The sequence below is a fragment of the Penicillium citrinum genome (assembly GCF_028827155.1).
Source record: "Penicillium citrinum strain IBT 23319 chromosome Unknown utg000003l:1.0-4596430.0:1.0-4598250.0, whole genome shotgun sequence".
NCBI lineage: Eukaryota > Fungi > Ascomycota > Eurotiomycetes > Eurotiales > Aspergillaceae > Penicillium > Penicillium citrinum.
Window position 1 is genome coordinate 439,011 of NW_026622688.1, and position 20,126 is coordinate 459,136.

At 46.1% G+C, this 20,126-nt stretch overlaps 9 protein-coding genes across 9 annotated transcripts; 5 read left to right on the forward strand and 4 right to left on the reverse strand.

Moving 5' to 3' along the window:
- Positions 1-434: 434 nt before the first annotated feature.
- On the forward strand, positions 435-1,235 carry N7469_003439 (uncharacterized protein; the record flags this gene model as incomplete). Its single annotated transcript, XM_056642359.1, has 1 exon — positions 435-1,235. One exon carries the CDS (start codon positions 435-437, stop codon positions 1,233-1,235), a length of 801 nt encoding a protein of 266 aa, XP_056501771.1.
- A 232-nt stretch (positions 1,236-1,467) lies between these two features.
- N7469_003440 (uncharacterized protein) lies at positions 1,468-2,336 on the reverse strand (the record flags this gene model as incomplete). Its single annotated transcript, XM_056642360.1, has 3 exons — positions 1,468-1,557; positions 1,613-1,821; positions 1,901-2,336. The coding sequence occupies 3 exons, from the start codon at positions 2,334-2,336 to the stop codon at positions 1,468-1,470; spliced, it is 735 nt and encodes a 244-aa protein (XP_056501772.1).
- Positions 2,337-2,821: 485 nt separating this feature from the next.
- Positions 2,822-5,648, reverse strand: N7469_003441 (WD40 repeat domain-containing protein; the record flags this gene model as incomplete). The annotated part of the gene is made up of 2 exons (XM_056642361.1): positions 2,822-4,482; positions 4,685-5,648. The coding sequence occupies 2 exons, from the start codon at positions 5,646-5,648 to the stop codon at positions 2,822-2,824; spliced, it is 2,625 nt and encodes an 874-aa protein (XP_056501773.1).
- A 291-nt stretch (positions 5,649-5,939) lies between these two features.
- Positions 5,940-7,190, forward strand: N7469_003442 (Rab geranylgeranyltransferase BET4; the record flags this gene model as incomplete). Its single annotated transcript, XM_056642362.1, has 4 exons — positions 5,940-5,948; positions 6,006-6,113; positions 6,169-6,736; positions 6,820-7,190. The coding sequence occupies 4 exons, from the start codon at positions 5,940-5,942 to the stop codon at positions 7,188-7,190; spliced, it is 1,056 nt and encodes a 351-aa protein (XP_056501774.1).
- Positions 7,191-7,889: 699 nt separating this feature from the next.
- Positions 7,890-10,680, forward strand: N7469_003443 (putative GTPase activating protein (Gyp5); the record flags this gene model as incomplete). The annotated part of the gene is made up of 2 exons (XM_056642363.1): positions 7,890-9,620; positions 9,676-10,680. Coding segments are annotated over 2 exons (2,736 nt in total), but the record flags the coding sequence as incomplete, so codon positions are not given.
- A 617-nt stretch (positions 10,681-11,297) lies between these two features.
- On the reverse strand, positions 11,298-12,590 carry N7469_003444 (uncharacterized protein; the record flags this gene model as incomplete). Its single annotated transcript, XM_056642364.1, has 1 exon — positions 11,298-12,590. The coding sequence occupies one exon, from the start codon at positions 12,588-12,590 to the stop codon at positions 11,298-11,300; it is 1,293 nt and encodes a 430-aa protein (XP_056501776.1).
- Positions 12,591-13,727: 1,137 nt separating this feature from the next.
- N7469_003445 (bZIP transcription factor) lies at positions 13,728-15,354 on the forward strand (the record flags this gene model as incomplete). Its single annotated transcript, XM_056642365.1, has 3 exons — positions 13,728-13,786; positions 13,848-14,558; positions 14,667-15,354. The coding sequence occupies 3 exons, from the start codon at positions 13,728-13,730 to the stop codon at positions 15,352-15,354; spliced, it is 1,458 nt and encodes a 485-aa protein (XP_056501777.1).
- Positions 15,355-15,641: 287 nt separating this feature from the next.
- Positions 15,642-16,807, reverse strand: N7469_003446 (homoserine dehydrogenase; the record flags this gene model as incomplete). The annotated part of the gene is made up of 2 exons (XM_056642366.1): positions 15,642-16,702; positions 16,771-16,807. The coding sequence occupies 2 exons, from the start codon at positions 16,805-16,807 to the stop codon at positions 15,642-15,644; spliced, it is 1,098 nt and encodes a 365-aa protein (XP_056501778.1).
- Positions 16,808-17,393: 586 nt separating this feature from the next.
- N7469_003447 (NAD-dependent succinate-semialdehyde dehydrogenase) lies at positions 17,394-19,089 on the forward strand (the record flags this gene model as incomplete). Its single annotated transcript, XM_056642367.1, has 4 exons — positions 17,394-17,417; positions 17,494-17,581; positions 17,644-18,888; positions 18,953-19,089. The coding sequence occupies 4 exons, from the start codon at positions 17,394-17,396 to the stop codon at positions 19,087-19,089; spliced, it is 1,494 nt and encodes a 497-aa protein (XP_056501779.1).
- Positions 19,090-20,126: the final 1,037 nt, after the last annotated feature.

The following is a 20,126-nucleotide window of genomic DNA, read 5'->3' on the forward strand; positions in this document are numbered from 1 at the left end:
GAGTATGGCAAGCTGGGTCGAAATAAAAAATACATTATACTATCAGTGATGATCGAATTCTGGGGAGTACTAGTTAAAACCAGCCGGTTAGTACAAGAGGAACACTCGACCCAATAGAGAAAAGGCCAAAATCTAATTCCGAACTCCTAAGCCAGTGTGATCCAAATTATGTGAGCCTTGTTAATAAAATTTTCATTCCAAATCACATGCAACCATAAGCAAGAAAGAGAACACCGAGGTTGATTAATCAATGAGTGATTCTGACTCACAACGTTGCTTCATAAAGACTCACGTATTCTGTTCATATCTTTCACTTTTGCATTGGTTCCACGGGGTGAAATCAAGAGCGCAAATCAGCTATATCTTCCTGTATTATCTACAGCTCGTCCAACGGTCTTGATTCCCTCATATTCCTGTCGAACCGTTTCATCAAGATGTCACCAGTTGACTCCCCTTCAATAATATTCTTTGATATTTTGGGGACCATTGTGGAATGGAGAAATTGTATCGCGAACCTATTGAACGACGCAACTGAAAGGGCTATAAGTGATCAAGAGCGGCCTTTGGATACAGACTTGAAAGCGCGTGTCTCTAATCTGTCCATTTCAGACTGGCAGGAGGTCTCTGCAGAGTGGCATAGCTCATATATGAACTTTGGAAACACTTATGATTCGTCCAAGCCCTTTGTCTCAGTGGATGAGTACAACCGCATGTCTTTAGAGAGGATCCTCGTCGAAAGGGCTCTCCGGGATCTATTTACTGAAGATGATCTCGACAATCTGGCGCTCAATTGGCATAAACTTGAGCCCTACAGTGATAGTGTACAAGGTCTCTTGTTGTTGAATACTAGATTCTTGACTTCTACACTATCAAACGGTAATATAAAGCTTCTTGAAGACCTTCAAAAGCATGGTTCTTTGCCATTCAAGTCTATTACAAGTGCGGAGCATCTTGGTGCTTATAAGCCTTCGCCAGAGGCATATCATTCCGCTGCTCGCAGATTCGGACTCAGTAATTCGCAATGTTGTCTTGTTGCGGCCCATCTCCAGGATTTACAAGCCGCCAAGAAATGTGGATTTCATACAATTTATCTCGAGAGAGAGCTTGAAGAAGCATGGGATAGTCAAGCCATTGCACGAGCCAGAGAAGAGGGTTTTGTGGATTGTTGGATTGGAGTTGGAGGCTCAGGTTTGGTTGAAGTCGCTCGATATTTTGGTATAGAAAGTGAAGCCTAGAAAGATTCATTTATTGGCAACTTACGCAGCCTAAGATATAAGAAGAGAATGGTATGGCCATAGGGTCACCTGTAGGTGCGGTTCTATAACGGTAGCCACTGGCATACTAGTCCTGTCGTTATCGTTCAAATCTTGGAAAATATTTCAATGTAAATGGATGATAGCGTATTCAATTGTGAAGACCAAGATAATGAATAGCGGGAATCACGCCCGACTTCAAGCAGAAAATTAATCACCAAGTCTCCGAATAAGGCCTGAGATCTAATTCATGAGTAAACGAAGTCCTGGGCTGAGTATGCAAAAACCAATAAGATTCAGCAATCTAAGAAAAGTCAGCCAAGTACCAATAAAGCCGGATTGATATAAAAAAAGCATACCCAATCAGGATCTATTTTTGAGTCAGGAATATCCTCCATAAACCCCTTCGTCTTCTCAGTATCAATAATCCCATCAATAATAGCATGAGAAACATGAATGCCCTTGGGTCCAAACTCCCGCGCTAGCGATTGGGACATCGCCCGAATCCCAAACTTGCTCATAGCAAATCCAGAAAGACCAGATCCTCCCTTCAATGAAGCCGTTGCTCCTAATAAATCATAAGTAACATATCCCAGCCCCATCCCCGTTCTAAATCTATCAAACACCCATTCCTGAACAGTACTCACCTGTAAAGATAAGAGTAGGAGGATACTTTCCTCCCTCAGCATCAACCCTCATAAGAGAAAGCGTAGCCTGAGCAAAATTAAACGCCCCTTTGATAGACGGTTCAAGACTCCCCAGAAACTCATCGGCACTCGTTTCCAAAAAGGGTTTGCGGGAGAATTTGCTCGCGACATTATAAATGCTCGCTGCAACGCTAGTCTCCGGTCCGAATTTCTTTTTAATTTCTTCAATTGCCGAGGTCATGCTGTTCGGACTTGTTACGTCGATTGGTATACCGATTGCGGACCCGCCGCTTTGTGTGATGTCTTTTACTAAGGGGTCTAGAGATGAGTTCGATCGGGCAAGGAGGACAACTGGGTAGATTTGTGCGAAACGGCGGGCGATGGCACTTCCTGTGCCTGGACCTGCACCTGCGATTATTGCGATTGGTTTGGACATTTTGAATTTGGTTTGCTTTGAAAGGGTTTGGGTGAGATTGAGTTGTTGTAAGTTGGATTCTTTGATTTTATAGACGGATCTCTATGGTGACATCATTACGACTCACGTAAGCACTGCAAGAGGAGGATGAGAGCTTGAGAGCTTCTATTGGCCAATGATATTTTAAAAAGTGTATAGAAAGGTTGATATCAGATTCTACACTTGGTAAACTGTATGTACATATATGTGGGATAATCTCCACAGCTCGGCTTCTCGGGATTAAACTGGAGGCCGAAGATTAACTCAGCATAGATTGTATTTCAAGGGTTGTAGGAGATGCTACTAGTGTAGAAGGGTCTAATAATGGATGTGATATACATGATTGCATTTATTGATAAAAATAATCTAACAATAAAGAACGTCCACTTTATACAGTTTCATCTCTGCCCAATCCTGGTATCAAATACAAATAGTTAGGAATAATGGGGAATGCAAAAACAAGACATCTAGCGAATGACTTCACTGCCAGCTTTCTCAATACCCTCCATACTCTCCAGGATATCACTACCTCCAAACAGTCCACTAGCCGAGCCCACGCTCGCTCGCCGTCCAGTCCAAATTTCGTGAAATTTGACAGTTTGATCACTGGATGCGACAATGATACATCCCTCTTCTATTGTACGTGTGCACCACATTCCACCCTCCTTCTCCTTGGGTCGAACTGGCTGGTCTCTAGCCAAATGGCCAGCTTCAGCTCGGCTTCTGGATGTTTGTGGTCTTGTGGAGCTTGAAGTCGGTACAGAATTCGAGGTGGAAGGTGACCGACTGTCATCGTTGACAGAACTCACAGGTCGAGATCTTCGGCCTGGATAACTGATAGCCCATAGAGCCCGCCCGCAATCAAAGTTAAAGTCGCGATCATATCCGTCCCAGCTGCTTCCGTATGGCCCCCAAGGGATGACTGCAACCTGCGCACAGCTTGGCCATGCGAATACTGCAATCCGGAAAGGATGTTCTGGCTGTGCATACCCAAATGTCGCGGCAATTTCACGCCGAGTTTGGCTCCAAATAAGACTCGTCACTTGCGCAAACACGTTGATCGTTGCAAGGCAAACTCCAGTTCTGCAATGATAGAAATGAATCGCCCGATCATTGGAACCTCCGCCGGTGGCCAGCAGGGTAGGCTGCCACGGTGCAAATGCAATCGCTTTCACCGCGGCACTATGCGGCAGTCTGTACTTCTGACTATTTGCGGGAATTATGATAGTCCTCTCAAGGCCTGAAATGAGGTTCCCTAAATTACTCAGAACCGGAGATGTTGCAGAAACCCTGATTAACGGGGAATGCGCCCAAGAAGGTAAAAGATGGCTAGCAATATGTTCTCTGCTGAACAATCGCAACCGTCCAGGTGTATTGTGGATACTGATACATGGAAAGGCCTGAAAATGAATACCACTAGGAGAATCGGACGAGCTGGGCGAGACGGGGCTATACGCCGAGCGATTGAGAATCGACGCAGGAATGATGTCGTGGAGATCAAAAAGCAGACAGACGTTGTCATTTCCGCCTGTGGCCAGATATCTCTGATCGGGCGACCAGGCTAGTCCACAAACTTGCTGTGTATGAGCAACGATCTTGGCGAGTAGTGTCATAGAGCCAGTCCAACTCCATTTGTTCTGAATGACAGGCCATTCAACGGAATAATACCAAACATTCCCTGTTTCATCACCGACGACAAGCTCTTCCGCGTCGATTTCTAGTCCGGGAAATCGCTCCGAGTTTCGCCGTGTGGTAGTCGGCTTAAATACCACGCACGAGATGCTGCTGGGATGGCTCAGCTCGAAGCGTATTTTGCTGTCAAAGACACTCCATAAGGTCAGCTGGCCAGATTGGCGACCAACTGCGAGAATGCTTCGGCCACCATTTTCCGACGAGAACGATAGAGATGTCACATAGTTTGATGGATGAACATCGCCGAATGGAGGGTGATCTACTGTGACACCTTCCGACCAAAGGTAGACGAACTGAGCGAGACCAACAGCAAGAATGCCCGAAGTTGAACAGTATGCCAGGGTCGAGCAGTAAAAATCATCACGAAGATAGGGGGCATCTAATATCCGAAAGGGTTTGGGCGGCACGACCTCCGGTTTGGCTCGAGTACATGGCCCTATAGATTAGGACTGGTAGTTAGTTGAAGCCACAGACATATCTGTGGACGGCATTCTGAGGTAACTGTAATTTGGTAGATTTAGATATCATATATATTCGTGAGCAAGGCAAATCGAACGGGGTCACAGTTTGATACGAGCCCAGGAGCTCTGCAAGTGAGTTTAAGAGAGCAGAATAAATAGTCAGAAATGCAAACTTACAAGAATTCTGCTCAGCCTTCTTCCAGGAATTGTCCTTCCACACAAAAGGTGCATATCGCTCATGATCTGCCGAAGTTGGGCTAGGACGGTTTTCCCTGCGTGATATAGAGGTACTGAGTAGTCTGGTCGTAGGATCAATATCTAGTGCAATCGCAAGCCGAGACTCATGTTTCTTGTGATCATCAGCAGCAGTTCTTCTGATTAAGAACCCGGCCACGTAATTCGGCGCAATCGTACTTCTTCCAGCGTCATGTCGTAATCCATCTGTTGCCACGGAGGCAGAATCTGATATAATAGCGGAGGTTCCACCAATGCCCCATACAGAAGCAGAGCTGACTTGCCTCAAAAAGTCAGAATGGCCTCTTCCCGTGAACATTGAATTGGTGACTAGACCAGGCCGCTGGTGAAGCCGCTGACGGAGACGAGTGGGTATTGATGACTGGCCAGGAAAATTTGGAGGTCGACGGACCGTTGGAAGAAAAGGGTCATACCCGGGAACACGGCGACGCAAGAATCTCTCCCGACGTGACAGTACCTGTGGGGGTTTGCTCACACGAAAAGGCGTTGAGGGAGGATCTATAGAATAATCTCGCTTTGGGATGAATCGATCAGGTGACGCAGGACTGCGAAAGTTTCCACGAGACACATTGCTAATTTGAGACTCTTTTTTTCTCGCACGACCTCTCTCGGGAGTTTCCAAAGTTGTGGTTATGTTTTCCTTGAGGTGTGTTTGTGGATGTCGATGTGGAGTATGGCAGCGGGACTCCGGCCGTGAATAAGGCTGTGGTATTTGAGAAGCGTTGTGCAGTTCTTGAAGTGATAAATTGATTGTTGCAAAACATTCGGTCAGTTTTGTCACTCCACTACTCTCAGAAGAATCTGACCGAGAAGACCAGGATCGGGAGGCATGATGTTTCCGGATTGAGGGTATATCCTCGAAGGAATGGCATCGTGAATTGACCATAGTTCGGTGGGCCAATATGGTAACACACGATAAAGTATAAAGTCCGCGATAAAAACAAAAATAGAAAGGAGAATGAGTGACGGTTTATTTTAAAGACCTCGAATTAGCCTTTTCCACCAGGGCGAATCTGTTAGTGAATGTTTATAAAATCGAAGAAAGTTGAAGATGAAGTCGATTGGGGGCAGTTGCGTGCTTACGTGATCCAGGCACGAGACGCGGTTTCCTCCGCCTTCGACGAAGTTGACGTTATGCACATTCAAAAAGAAACAAAGAAGAGAAACACAAGAAGGCATGGCAAGTGTAAGTTAGACAAGTGCCGGTGTGAATTAGAACGGGCTGACGGAATCATTTGATTAGCATGGGATCCCTCGCTTCAAACCGGTGGAGAAAACCCAGGAAGAGCGAGAACGAGAGTTGAAGCAAATCGAAGAGTACAAGTCACTGGAGGGATCTGTGTCTCAAAAGGTAGGCTTGGTCTATCTCATAGAAGAGATGGATTTAAGGATATTGACAGAAATAGGTGACTGCTCAAGAGTATTCTACCGAGACATTGGAGCAGATCTCCGACTTGTTGAGGCGTAACCCAGAGTACTACACTATATGGAACTATCGGCGACAGGCCCTACGCCATCAGTTCTCCGAAGCTGGAGATGGAATTGATTCGATTGTCCAGCTAATCAGAGATGATTTGATGTTTCTCATTCCATTGTTGAAGAGCTTTCCAAAGTGCTACTGGATCTGGAATTATCGTCTTTGGCTATTAGATGAAGCCCGTCGATTACTCCCCTCGCCAGTTGCCCGCCGGTTTTGGCAGGAAGAACTGGCATTGGTGGGAAAGATGTTGACACTAGACAGTCGCAACTTTCATGGATGGGCATATCGACGGGTTGTCGTCGGTACGCTTAAGCAACTAGGCTCTGAGGAGGAATCTAGGGAGATGAACCGACAGGAGTTTGACTACGCAAAGAAAATGATCGGCGCCAACCTATCGAATTTTTCCGCGTGGCACTATCGAACTAAACTTATCCTTCGGCTGTTGGAGGAACAATCGGCCAGCGATGAGGAACGCCAGGCCATGTTGGACGACGGTTTGTGTTTCTCCCTCCCCTCTCCGCCGGAAGTAATGCCTCGTGATAGACTGACTTTTACCGGTACCATTTTCGTACGACAGAGCTGGCTCTCATTCATCAAGCCCTTATTGATCCCTACGATCAATCTTTATGGTTTTATCATCAAAGCTTGATGTGTGTCTTCGACCCATCGGTGGCATCTCGGACAATGGCTCCGAACCTAGGCACGTCAGAACGACTTCAGTACCTAAGGAGAGAGCTTGCAGCCATTGAGGAGATGCTTGATGGGGCTGAAGATTGCAAATATATCTACCAGTCCCTTATCGAATGCACCATGCTGGTGTCCAAGGTGTCAGGCCACATGCTCCCCGAAGATCATCAACAAGTTCTGAGCTGGCTCTCAGAGCTGCAGCAATTGGACCCACTGCGGCGGCAACGATGGCTCGACTTGGAGAAAACATTACAATCGTAGACAATTGAAACATTGATCATTGCTATCCCGGTGGATATGGTACAGCTATGCAGTGTCTTGTACAAGAATGGGCCCGTATAATAACAGCAGTCTCTACAATACAGTATATATCACTGTGCAGAGAGTCCTTAAGAATATGCAGAGTATATCTATGTAAATAACTACGTGGCTTTACTAGAAAGTCCCAGCATAAAACGGAACATGCAGGAATGTAAACCACCCCTGCATATCACATCAAAGTCTACCATCCACAATTCTCTCCATATTTTGATCTGTTCGATTCTCATCTTGCATTCCCAAACGTTCCGATCGACAGGTCCTTCTTCCGCCCCACCGCCAATCCACCTCCAATCGACGCTTTCCTCCTTTCTTTCTCTTCTTCCCCTCCTCTATGTCTTTTTTTCTTTTTCAACATTTTTCAATCCTCTCGCTGGTCTTCTATTGTTTCGTTCTTATGGGGTGTTGTTGGACTTTTTGAGTTGATCTGAGATCCCCCTGGCCATGTCGTCGAATCGCAACAGTAACGACTATGTAGGGGTGAGTTGCTATTTTTGTCTATTGTTTCAACCGTGTCGTCTGCTAATTGTGCTAACTTCCTGTCTATTGTATAGGAGTCCTTTGATGATGCCCCCGAACATCCACAGAATCTAAATGTCAATATCCCTCAATCTTCTTCCACTAGGTCGTTGACCGATAGTCCCCCCCGTTGGGACAACCCCCCCCCCCGACACGACGGAGAAGCCGTCTCTTTCTACTGCATCGCAGGACGAGCAGCAGGATGAGGGGACGGAAGGAAGTGATACTAAAGGATCGAAAAAGAATAAGAAGAAAAATAAGAAGAAGAAGAGCAAGAACGTCGAAGAGGTAGAAGATCAAAATAACAATAACGACACCGTGGAGGATGGCCCAGGGGATGCGGTGGAAGAAACCGTGGACGTGAACTTTGCGACTACCCACGAAAACGAGGCAAAGGATATTATCAAAGAGGACCAGCAGCGTGAGCAGGCTCAGCTAGATGGTCCTCTGGCGACGGATGAATTGGAAGATGGAGACCGAACACCTGTGAAGAGTCCCCCGCAGAAGTCCCCCTTACTCACCTCCCACCGTCTATCAAATGCCTCCTCACTGGACGAGGTGAATCTGACCAACAACAAGGAGGATGAGTCACCTGCTCCCAACGAAATGACCCCGGAGATTAAACGCGACTCGCCTCCAGTGCCCGCCAAGGATGATGTCTCTTCCCCGCCGAGTGGAGGCATAATGGGATTGTCTGGTGCTTTGCCATCTTTACCCTGGGGTCCACCTCCAGTGAACAAGAATCCTCCGCCCGCCGCTCCTCCTCCCCCTTCCCGAAAGCCCAGTGGTCCCTTCTCCTGGTTCTCGCGCAGCTCGAGCGGCCCCAAGGACGTCAAATCTCCCCAATCAACGAGCCGCCGAAACACAGCCACCTCCGTTTCCACACTCGCAAGTAACTTAGATCGATCTCATGATGGTGAAGATGGGGATGCTGCAAGTGTCAATTCGAAGAAGCCGCGGAGGAATAGCCTGAAGGACCAATTTAAGCTGCTGCGCATGCGAGAAGAGATCTCGGCCCACGCTCAAACCCACGAGATTGACGATGGTAGCATCCGATCTGGACACGCTAGCATGGGTCATGCTGGAGCTAGCCCGCCTGCAATCCCAGAGGAAGGCGAGCAAGGTATTTCGGCTGCCGCGACCACCCCTGCTACAGGAGCAACATCCCCCGGGGGCACTCAGTCAACAATCAATGCCAGCCTGGCACCGGGAACTGTGTCTGGGTTCTCTCAATCCGCAAGTGACGCATCCACACCTGTGGACTGGGATCTTTGGCAGCAGCTAGTGAACAACGGGCCTCAGGCTATCGCAAACTCGGAGGAATTGAATGCGGCAATCAAACGGGGTATACCACAGACGATTCGTGGTGTGATTTGGCAAATTTTGTCAGATTGCCGTAGCGGCGAGTTGGAAGATACATATCGTGAATTAGTCGCGCGTGGAACTGACAAGGACCGCCGCACCCCCGACCTTCAAATCAATGGCACCGCCGAGAAGGAATCCACCTCGTCATCACGGTCCTCTATTCGCTCCAACCAGTCCGGCTCAGCAACGCAGCCCACAAGTGCCACCCCCAGTCCATCCCAAGAGACAGATCCCGAGAGACTGGCGAAGGAGCAAGCCGCAAGTGAGAGTGCACGTCAAAAGAAAGCCAAAGATGAAGCCACCGCATTACAAAAGTTGGAAAAGACGATCAGGCGGGATTTGGGTGCACGGACAAGCTATTCCAAGTACTTTGTCTCGCAAGGATGCCAGGAGAGTCTTTATGGGCTGTGCAAAGCATATGCTCTCTACGATGAGGGTGTAGGATATGCCCAAGGCATGAATTTCATTGTCATGCCATTACTGTTCAACGTGAGTCGAATTATGATGCGGAGACAGACTAGGATAAGGCTAATTCCAGATACAGAATGACGAAGTGGATGCGTTTGAGCTTCTCGTCAAGCTGATGAATAAGTATGGACTTCGTGAAATGTTCATCCAGGACATGCCCGGTCTTCACCGCAGCCTCTATCAGTTTGAAAGGCTGCTGGAGGACTTGGAACCTGCTTTGTACTGCCATCTCCGCCGCCGTGGTGTTCCCCCTCAGCTATATGCCACTCAGTGGTTCCTAACACTCTTTGCCTACCGCTTCCCTCTCCAACTAGTCCTTCGTATTTACGATTTGATATTCGAGGAAGGGCTCGAAAATACTATTATCAGATTTGCTGTTGCGATAATGCGTCGCAATACAGAGGCGCTGCTTGAGATGAAGGACATGAGCACCCTGACAGCCTTCCTCAAGGAGCGTATCTTCGACGCATACATTGATAAACAACCTTCTGCGTCATCGATCCTGGAATCGGGCTTCTTCGGTAGCTCTGGTGTTGCGGATAAAGAAGTTTACCGAGCCGACATCCTCGTGCAGGATGCTTGCGATATTCCCCTTACACAAGAGACACTGAGCTCCTACACAGCTGAATGGGAGGAAAAGACCCGGACGGAGAAGGAGCGTGAGGTTGAATTGGAACACCTCCGGCATACCGTTACTACGCAAACCTCCCGTATCCGACTTCTTGAAGAGCGCGCCGAGGCATCTGACAAGGAACATGTTCAATTGGCATCCGAGCTTGTGCACGCCAAGGTGGAGAACGAAGAACTTCGAGATTTGAATGACGCTCTGAACCTCCAGGTCACTGAGCTCAAGAATGTCGTAGACAAGCAACCCGCAGAAGTCGAGGAGAAGCTCCGTGCAGAAATGGAACGCATCATGCAACGAAATATCGAAGTACAAAATGAGAATCGTTCCATGGAGGAGAATATGGCAGAGATGGAGAAGGAGTTGGTCGCCACAAAGATGAAATGGGCCGAGATCTCTGAAAACCATGAAACTCTGCGCCAGAAATGGAGTGATCTCCGCCGAGCTCTCGACTAAATTTCTCTGCGCTCCCGTTTCTCGAGATTCCACCCTCGTGTATATTTGCATTGTCAATTGGGTTAGCCTGATCTGTGATCACTTCCTCGCCCGTTCATGACCCATCAATATGGGCCGGATGTTTGTCTTTTCAGTTGTTTTCTTATTCCCACCCTTGTCTTACCATCCAACCCCTTTCCCTGTTATGACTGTACGGTGATATTTCAGTCGCGTTATTTCGCAACCCAGCATGCCTGTGTAGATGGTATCGGTGTTTCGATTTTACCTTTTTTTATTTCTTTTGAATGTCTCGTGTTTCTCGGTTGCCTTTTGCAGCCGGTGCCTAGGTCACACGGCGAATGGGCATACTCGATGTATCCAATGTACACAATGAATCCAAGTTTCATTTAGCTTCATTACTACTCGTAGTGCTTTGTATGACAATCCTTTGAGATGCTACCTCTAATAAAATACTGAAGTCTTTTACTCATGAAAGTATCTAGTAAATTGAAATTCCAAAAAAAAATGGGATCCTCTAATTGACGCTTCTAGAGAAACAAGAGTGGTATCACGACAGAGTGGTATAAAACAAAGGAAATCATCGAAAAGATAGAAAGAGAAGAAAAAATGAAAAACAATTACTCCTTGCCAGCGTAAACCATTTCCAAAGGCACGCTCAAATTCGTACTGGAGCCACAAATACCCGAAGAGACGCGGTGCCCAAGAGAAAGTTCAAGAGAATAGCTGCGAGATACAGAGCAGGAGTGGAAAGTCGGGAGGTAATCCTTCTTATTGGGAAGAATGATAGGAACAGTCACAGTAGCTGTATAACTGCATTGATCCCAAGACTCGATCTGCTCTTCGCCGAAAGAGATATCCGATTGATCGTCATCCTTAAGTTTATCGGCATAAATTGTAGAGAAAGAAGGTAGTTTCTCCCATTTTACGGACGACAGATCGAGAGAGGAGAGACGCATGTTTTTCTCGTAGACTTCACGATCAACCTGCAGGGGACTGATATCCGCTTGACTGGGATAATTCTCCCAAGGAACTGTAGCGTAGAAAGTCGATGTGTTGAGATTACACTTTAAAGAAGAGAGACGGGGAGGAAGCTCGTTCTTAACGGGGTCAAAGCGAAGATGCAACTGTAATGCTGTGGGTGAGGCATTCGTGGACCCGGACCCGGTGGAGGTGAGTGTAATAGGGGCAGGTTTGATAGCGGAGATTTCCAAGTGTCCATGCTCTTTGCGGCCCATGGAAGATGTAAGAGATTGTTCCTTGAGCATGTAAAGTGTTGAGAGATCTTCAGTCTTTTCATTCTGCGCGGTGGTGGGTAGGACGCGGATATCCTGGGATAACTCGGAGATAGGCTGTGCCGAAGGATGACCATACATCTGGACTCGAACGGCATATTGAACCCGGCACATTTCCGGAGAATCATCTGGTGTTGATTTCAGGTTCCAGAATGGCGTAGGTCCGTTTCCGAGAGTTGGTGGTAGACGAAGATGAGCGTGTTTGATAGCAGCATTCCTTGTTTCGTGTGTACAGGAAGGAGGCATGAGATGCTCGGGAATGATGAAGGTGAATGGAAGTTTGTATCGTTGACCAGGGAGAAGAGTGTTGAATTTTGGATACTCCGGTTCATTTGTTGGTTGGTGCAATTGTAGGAATCTTTGGAAAGATTCTCTTCTTCCTGGGACGAATGCGATGGCTCGGCTTAGAGATGCTGAGGAGGTTCCTTCGAAGGAGATTTCGATCCGGTCGATTGGGATCTCTCGCTCTACCTCGATATTCACGTAGCCCCGGACTTCATCTGATGTTGTATAAATGTTGTCCTTGGAGTTGACCATTTCAATCCAAGCATTGGGGGTGGCAGATGTCAATGCTAGCGGTGGCAAGCTGGCCACGCCACAAATATTAGGACAAAGCATTGTTATTTTAACTTTTGCTTTGAGTTTGATCAGATAGTATGATTTGAATCTGTTTTCATATACGTCAGTATTTCTAATCTCTCTAAATTGATGGAGGTGATCGAGACTTGTGATGTCTTACCAGATCCGGATCAGCCAAGTTTAGTTAAAGAGCACCGTCAGGTATACAAAGCAACGAGAGAATATGGCAAGTTAGACAGATGATTTAGAAAGAATTGAAGAAAGAAAAAATAATAAAAAAGGAAAAACATCCCTGCAGGAAGTCATTCTCGTGAAACCCGACAACCTTTTTTCAAACCCGATTATTTTGACTGGGTTCCTCCCTTGTTGGCATGCCGAATGTTCGGAACCGAAAATTCTCTTTCGAAGCCGATTGTCGTGTGAACCGAGAATTCTCGGATCTCGGGGCACTTCCTATTGACCAACTTGGATTCCTTCATCGGGTTTGGATGTCGGCTTCCATTTTTAATAACCTGTCACGTTTGATGACGTCTGGTTCCTGTCAAGGTACCTTTAAGACTCAACCACGTGGATGCTTGCTTCGAGATTCTTATTTCTCTCCACGACACCCGTTTCTATTTCTCGGATCTGGCATACCCACCCAGTGGTCGGAGAGCCTCAGTGATGAACATCGACTTGAAAACCTCCAAGACTTATTCTGTATTTCCTGCCTCTATAATGGGGTTCAATTTGAGTACGATAAATTCAAAAGCCTTAAGCCCATAGCATATTCATTGATATGGTATTTGTTGATGAAGCCTTAACGTTGGTAATTCTCATCCATCTTTCCCGAACTTAGCGATCTGCAAAGATGCGTGTCAATCAACGACGTGTCACACAAGCCAAACGATGTAAAATGAACATTGCTATTTTTTTAAATCATTGTTGAGAACCTGTTTCTTATTATTAAAGGCATTTGTCCCAGCACTACGCGGCATTCTAATAATTTACACGGGAATAGTAGAACGGGAAACCATTCCCGGTATGAGCGGCTCTCGCAAATGGCTCGACGGTGTTTAGGCCTTGAGCCATGTATAATCGATCGATTATCCATCTCCTGAATTAATCCAACTTTATAATCTTGACTTGCATTATTTCATCGAAAGGTTACAATACCGCAGCCTTGCGTCTATAGCAATGGCTCCAAGCAATACCCCACAGAATGAGAGATCAGCACACAACAATGTGGAGAAACGGTTAGTCGATGGGAATGACCCGAAGGACTAGTATTTTTGACCGTAGCTGACTCGCTTGCAGTAAACTTCGCAATCGATTGGCACAGAGAGCGTTTCGTCGCAGACAGGCTGATCATTTGCGAGAACTACGCAATCAAGCTAGCTCGAAGAATGAGCCGCAAGATGAAACAATTCGAAAACTTCGAGAAGAAAATAGTCGTCTACGAAAAACGCTCATAGATGTACAGTCCAAATTAGCTAGGATGACTGCCAATATGCAGGCATTATCTGAGGCTGTTTCTCAGTCGACAGAAGGGCCAACGCGGGACACTGAAGATCCTATTTTGAACCACGATGGGGTTGATTTGAGCTTGAGCCAAATACTCACTGAATTCGAATCAGGGGCTCTTGAAGATGATGTTGTGATAGACCACGATTCACATGCAGCTGCCTTGGCGAAGTCGCCAATGAAGACGCCATCTGGCATTTGCTTAGATCTGCCAGAGAAGTCGCAAGATAATAGTATTTCTGTGGTAACCCCGAGGTCAGAATCTATCTCTGAAAGAATTAGCAATCTGGCACAGGAAATTCCGAGTATCTGGTCTTTCGAGTATCAAATGGGAACAGATCCGTATACCAGAGCTCTTTCTAGTATGCAAAGCCCCAGAATGAGACCGGACAGGAGTTGGACTGAAACAAATTCGCCATTCTCGGATCATATCCAAACCTTACGCATGACCCTCAAGAACAAGGTGGACTTGAACAAGCCTGCTACAGGGCCAGCCATGTTATTGTGAGTCTATACCAATCTATTGCATCATCTTCAAACTATCTACTTACCACGAAAAAGCTTCTATCAGGAGGTCATGATGTTACTATCTTTGTTTAATAGTCTCACCAGACCCGATGTAATGAAATGGTATGCGAAAACTCGATTTTATCATATCGTCAACCTCACAGCATGGCAAATAAACCCTTGCACAAAGACATACAATTCAATCCATCCCCAATATCGACCCACCAAATTGCAATTACAAAATCCGTACCCAAGTGTAATCGATTGGATTCCATTTCCATCGATCCGTGATCGCTTGATACAACTTCACTCAGCCAATCCACAAATCGATCAAATATTTTGTGATACGGTTAGCAGTTATGTCGTCGAGACTTGGATGTCAGAGCTGATTATGGGAGCCCCCTCAATAAAAGCGTACATTCGAGTCACGGATATCATTGCCAACTTTGATTCACAAGTTCATGAAGATCCCGCGGATCTGATGACAGCCCTTCCTGCTCCAGATGTTGCGACTATTTTCAACTCACCGGTGTGTTCTCGGGCTGTGTTCAACAAATTGAATATGTCCTGTGGGGTTTCTATCTATAAGATTGATCCATCTTTCTTTGGAAGTTATCCCGAGCTGTATGATCATAATTATGATATTGCAGCCCAAGGTATTCCCTTGAGACCGGATGTGCAGTGTCGTTTGACATGTCCAAAACCACTTGATACACAGACTTTCCAAACGTATCGCAATTTCGTCGACTTCTCATATGACTCGCCTATTTGGAAAACATGGACCTCGACTTGAAGACCGTCATTTTTCATAAGTACAGTATCAATGGAGTTTGTATAGAGTGACTTTATGTAAATAGGCGCAGTTATCCAATGAATTTAATTCACTGAATACACATCTTCGCGCTGGTGCGCCTTTTTTGGCTTTTGTCGTGACTAAATATTTCCTTGATAGCTTTTCCCATCGAGTTTCGACCACTCATAAAAAGTCGTAAGTATAAGTATTATGATAGGCTGAGGTTGGTCAAAAGAGTGAAGAAGACTTCTTAGAAATGTAACATTATCGAATAGGTATTCAGTCAACTAGCCAAGTTGGACTAAAACCTTTAACAAATCGCCCGAAACTCCCATGGCAGTGACATCTCCACCGGCTCCTTGTCCCCTGATAATGAGGGGCATGCTTCCATATCTCTTTGTGTGAAAACTGATGATATTGTCGCTGCCTTTAAGCGTCGCGATAGGATCAGTAGGATCACACCATTCCATTCCAACCTTGACTTGCTTACTAGCCATATCAATACTGCCAACATATCGCACAACTTTTCCGACTTTCATGGCCGCAGTCTTATGTTCTTCCATCCTCGAGTCGAATTCCGGTAGTTTCTGTAGAAAATCATCCCCGCTCTTCGCAGACTCTAGCTCTGTTGGGATCAAACTCTGAACTGGAAATGAATCGGGCGATTCGATGGGCAACCCAGCAAGGCGACCCAGAATAGTCAGTTTTCGGGCGACGTCGAGCCCATTTAAATCATCGCGAGGATCGGGCTCCGTGAACCCTAGCTCCTTTGCTTTCTTGACACTGTCGGACCACTTGCTACCCTCTCCATTCCAGGGAGCAAAGGCGTTAAACAAGTATGACATGGTACCACTGAAAACGCCTTCGATTTTTGTAACTTCGTCTCCTGTATGAACAAAATCCTTCATGGTTGAGATGATAGGCATTCCTGCCCCAACTGACGATTCGTGATAGACGAGCGAGCCGCCAGATTCTGCGGCACTAAATATATCTTGCCACAGCTGATAACTTCCGGAGAATGCTTTCTTGTTAGGAGTGACAATGCTGATTCCTTTCCTCAGGAATTCGGGATATGACTCGGCAATTGCTCTAGAGCTAGTGTTGTCAACCGTGATGACTTTGTGCGGTGCCGCTGCAAGGTAATCGACAATGGTGGGAATGGATGGCGGCGTTTTGCCAGATTTCTCCATAGCCTCCACAGCTGTATCAATGTCTATTTCGGAGTAGTCTTCATGATACAGGGCTTTATCAATCATGGCAATGTAACAAAGACTGAAGTGAGTTGAAGCGGTATTTTTCGCGATCCATGAAAGCTGTGATATGAAGACCGACCCGACTCCACCGGTGCCTAAATAGATTCAACTATGTTAACGTACGTCTCGTATTGGATAAAAGAAGCCTGTTTCATTTACTTACCAATGACGGCGATGTTGACCTGTTTTGGAGGTGCCATGCTGGGAGCTTGATTGTGATCCGTAAGATGACAAAAGAGGAATATGCAGCTGTCTCACTTATCTAGCAAGCATCACTCGACCTCGGGTTCTTAAATAGTACTCTAGGTTTGTAAGTCATAAAATCTTCACATATAGTCTCTGTGATAGAATATCGCAAGCGGAAGTGTACTAGTAATCGTTCGATTACATGAAGCTCAGGGTCATCGCAATTCATGAAATTTTCCTAAGCAGGCCTCCGCGCAGCCTCCTCGGATGACATAAAATAAGTGAAAGTTCAATTGCGTAAGAAGCAAAGATTGAAAGCGTAGAATAATCGCCTAATTATTTCATGGACTATCCCAGATTCTAGTTTGGTTCACATTGGTCAGCACCGGAACGCATAACTTAAACACGTAATTCACGTAATGGATAGATTATGTAAAAATCGAAATATTGGAAGCTTTAGCAACATGATCAATAATGTCACAATAATAGTATTAATAAACTAGTTCTTGCGATGATTTAGCTCGGGAAGTTATAAAAGAGTGATCGAATCGCAATTCGGACTATAACATTCTACTACGACGCATCGAACGATAAACAGACATGGCCAAGTCAGAGTTATTTAAGGTATGGAGCATTCATAAATATTATATCCCTGACTACACTGGCAATTCGTTTTTATATTCTTCTAATACACGTCTAGTTGGATGACCCTACGCTCTTCCATGAAGCATCTTTGCTGAATGGTGAATGGGTGAAGGCTAAATCAGGCCAGACATTTGATGTGGAAGGTTAGTCGCGAAAAACTCAGTCACCAGTCAATACTAAATTCTAAATCTGATCCCTCTACTAGACCCCGGCTCTAAAAGAGTGTTCGCTTCTTTTCCAGCCAACGATACTCCGGACGTTGATCAGTATGTCGAGAGCTCGCAGGCCGCGTTCGAGAGCTACCGAACCATGAACCCGCGACAACGAGCAAAGATTTTATTAAAGTGGCACGACCTCATCACAAATGCCCGGGAAGACATCGCTAAAATTGTGGTTTATGAAGCTGGCAAGCCCATGGCAGAAGCCGTTGGCGAAGTTGACTATGCCTTAGGCTTTGCTTGGTGGTTTGCCGGAGAAGCTGAGCGTGTTCGAGGCTCTGTCGCCCAACCATCCATCTCAAACCGACGCACATTCGTCATCAAGCAGCCCATCGGCGTAAGCGTTGCCTTGGTTCCTTGGAATTTCCCCGTCGCAATGGTTATCCGTAAAGTTGCAGCTGCACTTGCAGCGGGTTGCTCCATGATCGTGAAGCCTTCACCAGAAACTCCGCTCAGCACCATGGCATTAGCTGATCTAGCTATCCGTGCTGGTCTACCGGCCGGAGTTTTGAATGTTATTTCAACAGACAATGAGAGGACACCGGTTGTGAGCGAGCGTTTATGTAAACACCCCCTCGTGCGAAAGGTTACATTTACTGGAAGCACGCGCGTGGGAAGTATCGTTGCTCGGCATTGCAGTGACGGCTTGAAGAAAGTTACTATGGAATTGGGCGGAAACTGCCCTTTTATTGTTTTTGACGATGGAGATCTGGAACAGGCTGTCGCTGCACTTATGATTCTCAAATGGCGTACTGCTGGTCAAGCCTGTACACACGCCAATAGGGTCTATGTCCAGAGTGGAGTTTATGACAAATTCACCAAGATGATATTGGAGGCTACTCAGAAGCTTCGCGTTGGACATGGCGCTAATCCTGCAACGACAATGGGCCCTCTTACTACGAGCCGGGCAATTGAGAAACTTGAAAGCCATGTGGCCGATGCCGTGAGTAGAGGTGGTACTATCTTGTGCGGTGGTAGCCAGTCAAAGGATTTAAATGGCTACTTTTTCGAACCTACGATTATTTCGAACATGACATCCGATATGTTAACAACGAAAGAGGAGATCTTTGGTCCCTTGCTTGGAATTTATAAGTTTGAAACCGAAGGGGAAGCAGTGAAACAAGCGAATGACACCAGCATGGGCCTTGCTTCTTATTTCTTTACAAAGGATGTTGATCGGACTTGGAGACTATTAGAAAATCTTGAAGCTGGCATGATTGGAATGAACACAGGTAAGTGAGATTTTGCGGAAATCTTTCTCTCAGTGTCAACACGAGAACTTATATCAATCTATAGGAAATTCATCGTGTGCCGAATCACCCTTTGGTGGCATCAAGGAATCCGGCTACGGGAAAGAGGCAGGCAAAGATGTAGCAATCGAGGAGTATTTGATTTCGAAAACCGGTACTTTGACTGTTGCCAGTGCTAGCTAGGGTACAAAGTTGATGTCTTTTCCCCATCCTACCGGGACTTCTATAGCTATATATTATCTTCCCCGAAATTCTATCAAATCTTCACAAAGATTTCAAGCAAGTGAGATTTTCATGTTATTTTCCATGAAGTTGACGAAGTAACTTGAAAGCCTATACATATATAGTATCCGTTCCAGAGATTGCTGCACTTAGTGTCAATGGTTAGGTTTCATTCACGGAACTGGTCAAGAGTAATGCCATCATGCTTTTCGATTTGAGGGCACCCATCGCCATCAGCAACCCTGTGATATATCTTGCAGTCGGCGGATAGGTCGTGCACTTGGGACGTAGGGCCATGCGTATTGGCAGCGCCAGGGACGAATATCCTAAAGGACCTATGACCTGGGCAACGATATCAGAGCTTCCCGCTGTGAGGCGAAGTACGTTATATGTTGCAGCTTTACTAGTGTGGGCATTTCTCGCCATCGCTGCTCCTGTGCTGGGCCCTCTCGTAGGAGGCTTCGCATCCTCTGCCAAGGGCTAGACATGGAATATTGTGGAGCTGTTTTGGGTATCTGGCTTTACTCTATGATAGGTGCCTTATTCATCGCACTTCCAGCATATTTCTATTGGAAATATCACTGGCAATCAAGACACCTTCCATGCTATTTTCTTTTGGAGGCTACCTGATATTTAACAGCATTTTCTGCTACGAGGCAAACGCGTATTCAAAATTTTCAGCCTCAGTACATGCTGGGAACGACTATCTACGATCATCTTTCGGTTGAGGCTATCCATTATTCGCGACCCAGATGTTCCATAATCTGGGCGTCGGTTGGGCTTGTACATTGCTTGGTTGTTTGGCGGTGCTATTCGTTCCATACCCTTTTTTGCTGTACAAATTCAAGAAGCAGCTCCGAATGAGGAGCAAATATGCCCGACACGACACTTAGTTAGGTTGACTTATGTATACGTCTCGCGGAATGGAAAAGACATTTAATAATACCCTTGACCTTCAGATTTCTCGAACTCCTTACGTACTTGTATCGTTTATTTTA